The sequence below is a fragment of the Natrix helvetica genome (genome assembly GCF_964273705.1).
Source record: "Natrix helvetica genome assembly, chromosome: 14".
NCBI classification, from domain to species: domain Eukaryota; kingdom Metazoa; phylum Chordata; class Lepidosauria; order Squamata; family Natricidae; genus Natrix; species Natrix helvetica.
In genome coordinates, this window is record NC_138564.1 from 2,418,932 (window position 1) to 2,432,131 (window position 13,200).

The window sequence follows — 13,200 nt, forward strand, 5'->3', positions numbered from 1 at the left end:
ATTAAGGTGTCCTTGGTTATTTTCTTGCAGATGTTTCATTCTCAAACTAGGTAATATCATCAGTGCTAGAAGGGAGTGAGGTTTATGGTAGTAGTAGTAGTAGTAGTAGTAGTAGTAGTAGTAGTAGTAGTAGTAGTATTGCAGAGTCCTTGGTGCTCTCTGAGCTGCGTTGTTTTCTTGCAGACATTTCATTATCCAACTAGGTAACATCTTCAATGCTAGACTAGCACTGATGATGTTACCTAGTTTGTTAATGAAACATCTTCAAGAAAACTAACCAATCGCAGAGAGCACCAAGGTCCTAAGTGGCAAATATGATCTTCTATCTGTACACAGATTATTTCTGACCAGTAAACATGCACAGTGTCATTCTGGGCATTAATATTTGCCTCTGTTTTGGACCCCTTGCTGGTCAAAGCAGGATCCAGTTTTCGTGATTTGCAAGATATCCAGAGGGACGTTTGCTGAGAGCTGGCCGGACAGTTCTGGCCTCTCGCTTAAGCCCACTTCCTTCCATGTGGGTCCCATCACAGTAGTGGTGGGATTCAAAAGTTTTTACTACCGGTTCTGTGGGCGTGGTTTGGTGGGCCTGGCAGGGGAAGGTTACTGCAAAATCTCCATTCCCTCCCCATCAGCTGGGACACGGGAGGCGGAGAATAGATGGGGGCGGGGCCATCAGAGGTGGTATTTACTGGTTCTTCGAACTACTCAAAACTTCCACTCACAGTTCTCCAGAACCTGTCGGAACCTGCTGTATCCCACCACTGCTGCACGGGTTGTTCTTGTTCTGCCGGGCTTCTGGCAAACTCAGTGTGAAAAAGACATTTATCAACTGGCAATGCTCCTTCTTGTTCTCCCTAGGATGCGAGAAGTCGATCTGGGCTGTGGGAAGGCTCTGCTGGTGAAAGAAAACGGAGAGTTTTATGCCATGGGTCACAAGTGTCCTCATTACGGCGCCCCTCTGGTGAAAGGTGGGTTTTACCCCATGTGCCCCAGAGCAGGAGTTGGGGTTAGCTAGAAGATGCTGTTGTGGCAGAGCTGGTGAGGGGGTTGGGGTGGAACAGGGGCCAGTCCTGGAGTCTGGGGAAGACTTGGATGAGGGCTCTGTGTCAGAGGCAGAGATGGGGACAGGGCCGTCTGATAGTTATCAGCTGCCTTCGGAGTCAGACATCAGTGAGGCAGAAGAACAGCTGGAGCCTGTTCCCAGTGTGCGCATGCGCAGAGCTGCCAGGAGAAGGGAACAGCTAAAGAACAGGGGTTGACCTGGGAGTAAGGCCACAGGTGGACAGTGAATCCAGAGGAAATAAAAGAGGAGCAAAAGGGGAGTGGACTTTGCAGGAGACAGTTCGTTCAATTCATTAGGGTGAAGTTCTGTTCCTGACTTCTTGCCAAGTATTTTCTTCTACAGCATTGCATTTGGAAGATATCGGCCTGGCAGCTCTCCAAGCCCGATAATGTCTGTGGTTGTAAATACACCCTTGAAAGACTGTTTGCCGGGACTTTGCTGGATGTGAATGAGAGGAATTCACATTAGCCTAATAAAGAAGGGTTTTGTCGGAACAAGGAATCTGCTCTGTGACTTTGGGAAGCCTAGGTCAGAAGAGTTCCCTCTGCAAGACTGGCCTGAAAAAGGCCGAGGGAAGTTCTGGCAATTGTTTCCCCAAAGAAGAAGCCTGCAAGGCTCTAAAAATAGTAAACTCTTAAGGGCAGCTGACACTGACACTGGAAGATCCTGTCGCTCTTTGTTTGATCCCATGTTGGTTTGTCTGCTTTGCAGTCTCCCTATGTTTTAAATCTTTCTTCTGGTCACTGCAAAAGGACCGTTTTTTCCTTCATCCACATCAGAGCCCTAGGTGCCTAGGCTTTATTCCGCTCCTCCCCCCTTCCAGATGGGTGAGCAAAACCACTCTAGACTGTCATTGGCCCTTGGTGGATTCCGGCTGAGATGTCTACAAGGACCTTGATAAATTATCTCCCCCACACAAAATTGGTCCGTTTTTATATCCAGCAGGAGCCTTATCTTCAAACCTCCCTGTGTCCTGGAAGAGAGAATTAACCGAGGGCTCAGATTAGATTAGATTAGATTAACAGAATTGGAAGGGACCTTGTAGCTAATCTAGTCCAACTCCCCGCCCAAACAGGAGACCCTACACCATTTCTGACAAATGGCAGTCTGATCTTTTCTTGAACGCCTCTAGGGATGAAGCCCTCACAACTTCCGAAGGCAACTTCTATTCTGTTGGTTGATTGTCAAAAAATTCCTCCTTATTTCTAGGTTGAATCTGTCCTTGATCAGTTTCCATCCATGATTCCTTGTCTGGCCTTTGGGGGCTTCTTTGACCCCTTTTTCAAACCAGTGGTCCTCTCTGTCCAAAGTTCACACAGGACCTGAAGAGTCCTTCCTCAACAGAGTGGGGGAGGGATATGACACCATCTATCTCCAGTCTACAACACAGACCTTTCAACAGTTCCAAGAAGGCTCCCCATCCATTTGCACCACTCAGGTGACCTTGAGGACACAGATAAGCCTCCAAGTGGCCTCAACGACCCTCTAAAAGGATGCAAATGACCAGCTGTCTGCAAGGAGTATCAATCCTTCCATTCCCCACCATCAATTCAGAGCTGAAGAAGCTTCTTGGATGAGAAGCGAAACGTCTTCGAAGAAAAACCAAGGAAGTCCAGTTATGGCTCTTGAAAAAGCACCTTTGGGAGTTTAGTGGAATATTCTCAAGAGGAAGCACTGGGGGTCAGCCACGGCAGAAATGAAGTGACTCTTTTCTCTTCCAGTGCCTTACGCATCAATGGCAAATTGAAATAATAATATTGAACATGTTCCATCCTTCGAAATTACCTTGAGGTCTCTGCCAAAGTTAGCAATCGTGCCAAGGTAATTCTGAGCCTCTTCCACATCAAAAAGATTGGATGCTCACCTGCCACCATCAAGGTTTTTTAAGTGTATGTCAGCACTGCTCAGACAAGGACCCGGGTGTGATTGAAAGACCTGAGATGTTGTTCAAGTGTGTGTCCTACATCCACAAGCACACTTGTTCTTCTCCGTTCTGCCTCTCAAATACCTTAATCTTCTGTAGAAGCCAGGATGATTCCTTGGCAGACTGGAGCTCTGTTTGCTAACCTTTTTGGCAGCTTTTGTTCTCCAGTGCAGGGGTCTCCAAGCTTGGCAAGTTTAGGACTTGTGGACTTCTGGGAGAACTCTGGGAGTTGAGGTCTACAAGTCTTAAAGTTGTCAATGTTGGAGACCCCTGCTCCAATTGTTAAATCTGAAGATTAACAGAGTTAACAGATTAACGGAAGGGACCTTATAGGTCATCTAGTCTAAACCCCCACCCAAGCAGGAGACCCTACACCCTTTCTGACAGATGGCAGTCCAGCCTTTTCTTCAAAGTCTCAAGGGATGAAGCTCCCAAAACTTCTGAAGTCAACTTCTGTTCCATTGGTTGATTGTTCTCACTGTCAGAAAATTCTTTCTAGTTCAGTTTCCATCCATTATTCCTTGTTTGGCCTTTGGGTGCTTTGGAGAATCGCTTGAGACCCTCTCCTCTCTGTGGCAGCCCCTCAAGCACTGGAAGACTGCTATCTCCTCTGGTCCTTCTCTTCACTAGCCATGCCCAGTTCCTGCGACCGTTCACTGTATGTTTTAGCTTCCAGCCCCCTCATCATCCTGGTTGCTCTTCTCTGCCCTTTTTCTAAAGTCTCAACATCTTTTTTATAGTGTGGTGACCAAAACTGGATGCAGTTCTCTAGGTGTGATCTTACTAAGGCTTTGTAGGTGTGGTATTAGTAACTCCCTTGATCTTGATTGAAGATCAAGATTGAAGATCAAGATTGTAAAGTTTGGCCAATTTAAGAGAGATGGACTTCAACTCCCAGAGTTCTCCAGGAACCCACTCATGCTGGTTGGGGAATTTGGGGGAGTCCTGACATCTTACTAAGGTTGAGAGGCACTCCTGTAGAATTAGCTCAGCTCTCCTCCTGCAGTGTTTAACTCATGGCAAACCTTACTTTCTGTTCAGCTACCTCTTTTTTGTGTCAAAGCAGCGAACGTCAACCGTTTGCCTACTTCCAGTCAAGAGGGGGGACTAATTTTGCTGTTGCTTTCTTGGGGTCTCCCTGCAGGAGTCTTGTCCAAAGGCCGGATCCGTTGCCCCTGGCACGGGGCTTGCTTCAACATCGGCACTGGCGATATCGAAGACTTCCCAGGGCTGGATAGTCTCCCCAAATTCCAGGTGAGAGGTCTGCAGATTAACAGCAAGCCAGCAGCCGGTCATTGAGGAAAATGCCCTGTGATCTTCGCCCAGTCCGTGCCCCTGGGAATCTGCAACAGCCTCCCCCTTCCCCTTTGCATGACTTCAGACAAATTACCTCCTCCGGTCCATTGACCAGAGTCCCTGGCATATATCCCAGCAAGCCACTCCCTTTTATCCCTAGACCAGAATTTCTCAACCTTGGACACTTGAAGGTGCGTGGACTCCAGTTCCCAGAATTCCCCAGGCAGCATGAAATCCATCCATCTTCAAGCAGGCAAGATTGAGAAATCTTGAAAAGTTTACAGACTGGGACTCCTTGAACTGGGGGCTGTCAAAGACCTTTGAGGGTTTTTTCCCCCCTGACACACCTGGCCAGGTCAACTGAGGTTCTAAGGCAAAGACAGGATGGGCAAGAAGGAGGCAATTTGGGACTCAAACGGTATCTCAGTAGCCTGTTGAATAAGCACGAAAGGCGAGCGGAGTCGTGAGGAGAATCAACAGTCTTTATTGAACAGAACAGTCTTGACAAAATACAGGAGAGAATTCAATGCAGGGTTTGTCTGACAGCTATTTATACGAAGCTGTCAGACGAACCAGCCAATCCCCAAGCCAGAGTTTCCCCGCTCTCAGCCAGGTCGCGTCTTAGCCAATCAGACGCGACCTGGCTGTTGCTAGTGCAGAAGCCGGCTGTCAGGGGAAATTCCCTGACGTCATCTGCCTGGACACAATATAGCCCAGCTTAGATTAGCAGAGTTGGAAGGGACTTTGTAGGTCATCTAGTCCGACCGGCTGCCTTATTTCTGTTGAATCTCTCCTTGATTAGTTTCCATCCATTATTTCTCGTCTGGCCTTCAGGTGCTTTGGAGAATAGCTTGACCCCCTCCTCTCTGTGGCAGCCCCTCAAATATTGGAAGAGTGCGATATTGTCTCCCCTGGTCCTTCTCTTCACTAGACTAGCCATGCCCAGTTCCTACAACTGTTCATCATATGTTTTGGCCTCCAGTCCCCTCATCATCCTGGTTGCTCTTCTCTGCACTTTTTCTAGAGTCTCAACAACTTTTTTATAGTGTGGTGACCAAAAATTGGATGCAGCTCTATCCTATCAGTCCTGCAGGTCAGGTCTACACAAAACACACATACACACCCTCTCTCTCTCCTTGTCAGTGGCCATGGACATAATGGCGCATAAGGAACGTTGTCTGGAATAACAGCCGATGCTGTCCCACAAACGTCTAACCAACTCTTTGCTCTGAGACCATTTCTTTGGTCTTTACTCGTACAATCCTAGGGTTGGAACGGATCTTAGAGGTCAACCTGGGCATGATTGCCCGGAGCAGCTCTGACAGATGTCAGATTTAACAGCACCTGTTCAACATTTTCAAGGGAAACTGAGGTCAACCATGTGTTGGGGATGCCCGTGGATCCTTGGTATGGGAGGACTTTGGCGGCGATTTGAGCCTCTGCTGGGTCAGGCTGGGCATCTCGCTTGATGCCACCGTTTCCCCCTGAAGACAATTTGTTTTTCATTGGGGGCGGAGGTGGGGCAGCTGGGTTAGGTTTATATAATGATGAAACACTTATTTTAATGAGGGTGAAAGTTGCATCATGAAACACGAAGGCGTTCTTTCTCCTTCTAGGTGAAAATTGAGAGGGAAAAAGTGTACATCCGAGCAAGCAAACAGGTGAGCTGTAGGGACTGGTTAGTTAATGCTATTTGATGTGTAGTTTCTATTTTTTCTGTTGTGTATTTTAATTATTTGATTGTAAGCCGCCTACAGTCACAGAAAAAGGACATGGGTAGCCATATAACTCAACTAACTAACTTACTGGAGTCATTGTGGTGCAGTGGTTAGGATGCAGTACTGCAGGCTAACTCACTGCTGACTCCAGGAGTTCGATCCTAACCAGCTCAAGGTTGATTCAGCCTTCCATCCTTCCGAGGTTGGTAAAATGAGGAGCCAGATTATTACGGGCAAGAGGCCGACTCTATAAACTGCTCAGAGAGAGCTGTAAAGCACTGTGAAGCGGTATATAAGTACTATTGCTATTGTCCGTCCTTCCTTCCTTCCTTCCTTCCTTCCTTCCTTCCTTCCTTCCTTCCTTCCTTCCTTCCTTCCTTCCTTCCTTCCATGGTGCGCAGTGGTTAGAATGTAGAACTGCAGGCAAACTCTGCCCATAGCCAGGAGGTCAATCCTGACTGGCTCAAGGTTGACTCAGCATTTTATCCTCCTGAGGTCTGTAAAATGAGGACCCAGATTGTTGGGGGCAAGATGCTCACTCTGTAAACCTCTTACAGAGGGATGTAAAGCATTGAGAAGCAGTATATAAGTCTATTAGTAACCAACCAACCAACCAATTTAATTAACCAGCCAACCAACGAACTCACTAACTAACTATGTGTAGAGCAGCTTTTCCCAGCATGGGTGCCTTCAAATCCCAGATTTCCCCCACCAGCCCAAGAATGCTGGGTGCTCTATCCACCTCTCTGGATAGAGTCCTGGCTGGAGGGGACTTGGCCAGAGGTGTAGGGATTGGGGTGCTGCATGCATCAGTTCGGGACTGAGTTGACCTGGCCCCTCCTTGCACCCCAGGCTCTTCAAGCCCAGAAGCGGACGAAGGTGATGGCAAAATGCATCTCGCTGAGCAACTACAACATCAGTAGCACCAACGTACTCATCATTGGGGCAGGTACTGGCTGGTGTAGAGAGGAGGTGCTCGAGGGCGGAGGCCTCCGCGTGGGGGTCAGAGCCCTGCTTAGATGGGTGTCCTCCTGGAGACGCAACTGCACGCGGTTCAAGGAGCAGGGATGTCCGCCCATCCCTTTGGATGCCCAAAATGAATCTGGTCTTGCCCATATTTTCAAAGAATTGTGGGAAAACTCACAAGGACACCCCCATTGTGGAAGCCTTGATTCGGTCATTCAGATGGGCTTTCTCGTTTATTCTGAACAATCCATTCAGTCTGGGGAATCCAAACAATTCTTTTCGGATCAAACCTCCAAGTCAAAGAGTTGTCCAGCCCAATTGGTGCCTCTGTGCTGGAGTGGCACCGTTCCTACTTCCTGGGACCCTCAGATCAATTTGGCAGTTTGAACCTCACCAGGCTCAAGGTTGCCTCAGCCTTGCCTCCTTCCGAGGTGGGTAAAATGAGGACCCAGACTGTTGGGGGCAATGGGCTGACTCTGTAAACCGCTTAGAGAGGGCTGTGAAGCGGTATATAAATCTAAGGGCTATTGCTACTCTGGGAGCAAGGTGGAGAAGACCTAATGGGGAATTCTCAGCCGCCAAAGGATGGGCGCTTCCACCAACAGTCACTTCCTTTGGCAGGTCCTGCTGGGCTGGTGTGTGCAGAGACTCTCCGCCAAGAGGGCTTCTCGGACAGGATTGTGATGTGCACAATCGATCGACACTTGCCCTACGACAGGCCCAAGCTGAGCAAGGTTGGTGCTTATCCAGGAATTTCTCCAAGGCTTCCTTGAGGACACTGGGTGGCTGCTCCACTTTTCCTTCTTATCTCTGAGCATTTGAGCCTCTGCGATGCTGTCTTTGAAATGAAACAGAATTCCTTTTCATACAGTCCATGGGTGTCCATGTAACTTGTCACTCATCTGTCAATTTGTAAAGCGTTGCCATGACTATTATCAGGTTGGCATTGGAGGGAGGATTCCATGCGTACCTTTGGCCAGAGTTGGATCTCATATTTCTACAACCTAGTTGGTGGATATGATTTATGACACAGACAGAAGGGAGGGGATAGAGGGGTCAAACACAATTAAGCAGAATCAGTTTCGGTTCTGCAGAAGAATATGCCAGAATGTTGATCCTAATAAATGAATGGATTTATTTTGTACTTTGTCTTGAGGCTCGTAAATTAATTAGGTCATCTTCTGGGAACTTCACAGAGAGCCGAAATTGATTTCTGCTTAATTGCATTTGAACTTTACCCCCCTTCTGTCTGTGTCATAAATCATATCCACCAACTAGGTTGTAGAAATATGAGATCCATTGAGAAGCACTGCCATAGACCATTACACCTCCTTAGGGGGACCCTCCAGGTGTAGGTGAGATTACAACTCCCAGAACCCCTTCCAACACCTCTGGAAGGGGCTTAAGGAGTATCTAAGTACAAAACTGACCTCTTCTTTCAGTCGATGGATTCCCACGCTGACCAGATCGCTCTGCGTCCGAAAGAATTCTTCCGCACGAACGACATTGAGGTCCTGACTGAAATGCAGGTGAGGGTCTGTCTCTGTGGAGAGGGGGGGGGAGCTTCAAAGAGGGCCTGGATTTCTTTGTGGGAAATGTGAAGGGAGAGTCCGTGTGGATGTAAAAAAGGACTTTGTTATTAATCCAGAGATGGTTTGGTTTAACTCACCCTTTCGAGAGCTGCTCTATTGAACCAGGACCTGTGGAGGGAGGTCACGTCACCCAGCCTGGTTTCATCTCCAAAAACGGTGCAGGATGGGTGTGGTTGGCTCCCTGAAGCCTCTCCCCAGTGTGGACTCTTGTTCTGACCCGGCTCCCCAAACAACACAAACTCTCTGAAGTGAACTCAAAGAGCGCCGGCAAAAAGTTTCTCTCTCACTGCAGGCTAACAAGTTTGTCCTGCAGGGAGATGAATAGTTCTCTGCCACACCTATTCATCTCCACCTCCTGGCCTTTATCCCCAGAGCTAAGATGGGGCTTCCCTAGCAGCAGTGGTTCTTTTGTCCCAAGGACCGGCCCATAGATTTCCACTGCTCTCCTCTGTCTTCTGTGCATCCACACTTCAGGCACTGGACCCAGCTGTTCCTCCTCTTCCTCATCGGCCACCTCCAGACCTGGGGGCTGTTGACTCTCCATCTGAGGGCTGATGGACAGCCCACGCTCCACCTCTGTCTCTCTCTCTCTCTGCCAGCTCCATTCCCTCTCCCCCCCCCTCGGGGCTCCCAGGTTGCCTTGATGCTGACCGTGACTCCCACGCCTTCTCCTCCTCTGATTCGGCTGCTGGAGGGGCCGGCAGCCGACAGGTGACAACAACTCTGTAGGTGTGTGTTGCTCTGATGGGCAAAAAAAAAACAGCTAAGAAATTACTGTTAACGGCTCATCCTTCCTGTTTCAGGTGGTGGCGGTGGATGTCAAGAACAAGACGGCCATTTTCAAGGATGGGTTTAAGATGGAGTACAACAAGCTGCTGCTGGCAACAGGGAACACGTACGTGGCCCTAAAAGATTTTGCACCAAGTGTTGAGGTCTTGTTTTTCAGGCAGGGGAAGTTTTAATGCACCCCAAATGTGTTGGAGAGAGACTGGCTGAGCCAGGGGGAGGAGTCAAGTGGGGGATTAGTCTGGAATCTTTAAGTAATCACAAGAGGGCAAGGTCCGAGCCCCATTGAATGCCACTGAACCTTCTCTAGTCTGTCCTGGGTGCAAAGATTCCTCTGTAATAGGCACGAGTAACGAAGGAGCCAATTGGACTCTTCACGGGTGGATCTGGTTGTTTGGGTCTGACAGACCGTCTGAGAATGTTGTGGCGCCTTCAAGATGAATCAGTGGGTTTCAGCCTAAGCTTCCATGGCTTAGAAATTGAAATTAGTTTTGTGGAATCTGGTGAAATTTCATGGAACAAAGGAGAAACTTTGGCACAGTTAAACCAGTGGAACAGCTTGCCTACCTAATCCATTTTAGACCATGTAGGACAGTGATGGAGAACCTTTTCAGCACTGAGTGCGCGCACTAGAGTGCCAGAAACCCACAGAGCAGCTGGCCAGCGCACGTGTGCTTGTTTTTTGGCTGTTTTAGGGCCATTTTTAAGCTGTTTTCCAATGCTCTGGCGCCTGCAAAGACTAGCTGGCTGGCATGCCGGAAAGCAGAAGAGTAGATGGCATGCGTGCCCACAGAGAGGGCTCTGCATGCCACCTCTGGCACATGTGCCATAGGTTCGCCATCACGGATGTAGGATGAGAGCGGTGTATGCTGGCCATAAAACAGGAGGAGACTGAACCATTTTATTTAGTCATTTAATTTTTTTTATCCCGCTTTTATTATTTTTATAAATAACTCAAGGCGGCAAACAAACCTAATAATAAAAGGGATGAAAACGATGAAAGGCAGGAGCTGCATTTCCCATTCTCAGATGTGACCCCTTTTACTCCAACTGGGTAGCCAGAATTCTAGTCTTTTCCTAATCAAACTTGGCTTGGGTCCTTTGGGAAGGTGGGGCAGGAATAAGGAGGCTTTTCCACCTGCCCTTCTTTGACCTTTAGAGGGTCCCTCGGCCTGACCGCTCCAATCTCTCCTTCCAGACCCAAAACGCTCAGCTGCAAAGGCAAGGAAGTGGAGAACGTCTTCACCATCCGTGCTGTGGAAGATGCCAACCGGGTGGTCAAAGTGGCCACTGGCAAAAACGCCGTGGTGGTGGGAGCCTCTTTCCTGGGTGAGCAAAGGCTGCGTAGACGGCCTCGGAAGCTCACCTGATTCATAATGTGGTTTGTTTTATCTGAGTCTAGCATGCAGTATCGTGGTTTACCACTGTGTCTCCCTGGAAAATAAGACCCGCCCCGAAAATAAGCCCTAGCCTGATTTTTAGGGTGGGCCTTAATATAAGCCCTACCCCAAAAATAAGCCTGGGGGCAGCACAAGAAGCGAGCGCATGGGGGGATGACGGTGTCTGGCAGCAGCACGAACCCTCTGGTCCTTTGACACAGCGCATATAAGTCCCAAGTGCGGAGGCAGAGGCATGGTGGGAGGGGAGAGGCAGGTGATCCCGCCACTCCAAGCAGGTGCCTAGCACAGCCGCGGACAAGCTGAGAGATGGTGGGACAGAGTGGATGGTGCGTTGGGATCGCCTCCCCTGTGCCTCTGGCTCCAACAGGCACTTTTCACCCAGAGGGAAACAAAGCTCCATCTGCTTGCAAACGGGATACTTTGAAATAGAGATCCCGAATGCCGTCCCTCTGCTAAACAAATCATTCCCTCCCCACTGTCAAACCATTCACTAAGGCTGCATTACTATTACTATTAGTCTTCTCATCGTTCCTATCCCACATCTCCTCCCACTTATGACTGCAGGACTGTAATTCTGTGGCTTGTATCCTTACGATTTATATTGATATTGTTTCCTGATTGCTTATTTGTACCCTATGATCATCACTAAGTGTTGTTCCTTATGATTCTTCACGAATGTCTCTTGTCTTTTTATGTACACTGAGAGCATCTGCACCAAAGACAAATTCCTTGGTGTCCAGTCACCCTTGGCCAATGAAGAATTCTATTCTAATTCTAATTCTACCATGTTTCCCTGAAAATAAGGCAGGGTTTTATTTTCTTTTGACCCCCCCAGAAATAAGCACTTGGCCTTATTTGGGGGGAGGTCTTATTATTTTTGAGGTGCAGGAGGTGGTGAGTATAGTCACCTCATGGCTGCTGCTGTGTTGAAATATTTTGGGGGAGGGCTTATTTTTTGGGGAAGGCTTATTTTAGTGCATGTGCTCAAAAGCCCAATTAGGCCTATTATCCAGGGAGGTCTTATTTTCAAGGAAACAGTACTCTACTCTACTCTATTGCTAATTGCATGCATCCCATTTACAAGTAGATGAAGTATTCCGTCATTTCTCTGTCTGGGCAAAAAGTGTTTGGGCACCTATGGGGTGCTTGGGAATGGAGCAAATCCCAAGCATCCTCTAAGCACCCAAACACTTTTTGCCCAGATGGAGACAAAGCTTTCTCTGCTTGCAAATGAGACGCTTTTGCTAATTACTCTGTTTAAAAACATCCCACTTGCAAGCAGACGAAGCTTCAAGTCTCGGTCATTTTTCCATTCAGGCAAAAAGTGTGTTTGCCCTGGGAAGCCCTGTAAGCCGTTGTGAACGTGGGCAAGCAGATGGTGGGAGGAGGTGGGCAGTTACCCTCAAAATAAGACCTCTCTGAAAAGAAGGCCTAATAGGTCTTTTGGTCCAAATGAAATATATAAGACCCAATCTTATTTTCGAGGAAACCCGGTATCTATGGTTTATGATTTAGCATGCAAAGCAAATCCTGCTGTTTGTAGTTTATTGCACAAACTATGATTAAGGAAACCATGATTTAGTACAGTATGTGGACACAGGCTAAATATGTCTTGAAAATTAAATTCTGTGTCCTAGTTGGAGATTGAGGAGGAGGGCTGTTTTTAGCTGTTATTTTTTCCTCGTTTTGCCCAACTTGAACTGTTTCAGCAGCTGGAACGGCTGTCTTTGTGCTCCCCTCTCAGCTTGTGTTGGGTCTTTCTCACGGTGGCTCCCTAACCCTCCTGCTCCCTCTGGCCTTTTGCAGGGATGGAGGTGGCTGCCTACCTTTCGGAGAAGGCTCACTCGGTCTCGGTGGTAGAGCTGGAAGAAGTCCCCTTCAAGAAATTCTTTGGGGAGAAGGTTGGGCGGGCCCTCATGAAGGCAAGGCAGCTCCTTGCGGGGGGCATTTGGGGAGGGCCGCACCTTGTTTTGAGGGGAATGTCTTTCAACCTTCTCTCCCCTTCTTCTCCTCTCGGACAGATGTTTGAAAACAACCGAGTGAAGTTCTACATGCAGACCGAAGTGTCAGAACTGCGGGAACAGGAGGGCAAGGTAGAGTTGGATGGATCAATTGTCAATGTGTACAATAAAATTGAATGAGCCTCCCTTGGTACAGCCCTCCCGAAAACACCAAATACATCTCAATCCATAAATGTAAAAATGGCTGTGTGTGTGTGGATGTTCCAGCATAACTCAAACTTGGTACACAGATGACTTAAACTCTGAAAAAAAAATATTGTTGGGGTAAGACACCCCTAAAACCCCTCGTGGGTAGGTGGGTGTTCTGTTAAGATACAGCCTGTTCTGCCTTAAAATGGCTTCTATTGTACTGCTGTAAAACGGCTTCTACTATACAGCACAGTGGAGTTGCCATGGTAACTGCTTCACAGTACTCTACAATACTCCACAAG

General features: G+C 48.1%; 1 protein-coding gene across 1 annotated transcript in view; it reads left to right on the top strand.

Moving 5' to 3' along the window:
• The window catches only part of AIFM3 (AIF family member 3), a 56,351-nt gene that overhangs the window by 23,011 nt on the left and 20,140 nt on the right, over positions 1–13,200 (top strand). Inside the window, exons 4-13 of the mRNA XM_081966907.1 lie at positions 862–971; positions 4,135–4,244; positions 5,903–5,947; positions 6,857–6,953; positions 7,592–7,704; positions 8,413–8,499; positions 9,366–9,457; positions 10,547–10,677; positions 12,555–12,670; positions 12,770–12,841. Of these exons, the coding sequence (XP_081823033.1) occupies positions 862–971; positions 4,135–4,244; positions 5,903–5,947; positions 6,857–6,953; positions 7,592–7,704; positions 8,413–8,499; positions 9,366–9,457; positions 10,547–10,677; positions 12,555–12,670; positions 12,770–12,841 (973 nt within the window). The remainder of the gene's footprint in view (positions 1–861; positions 972–4,134; positions 4,245–5,902; positions 5,948–6,856; positions 6,954–7,591; positions 7,705–8,412; positions 8,500–9,365; positions 9,458–10,546; positions 10,678–12,554; positions 12,671–12,769; positions 12,842–13,200) is intronic.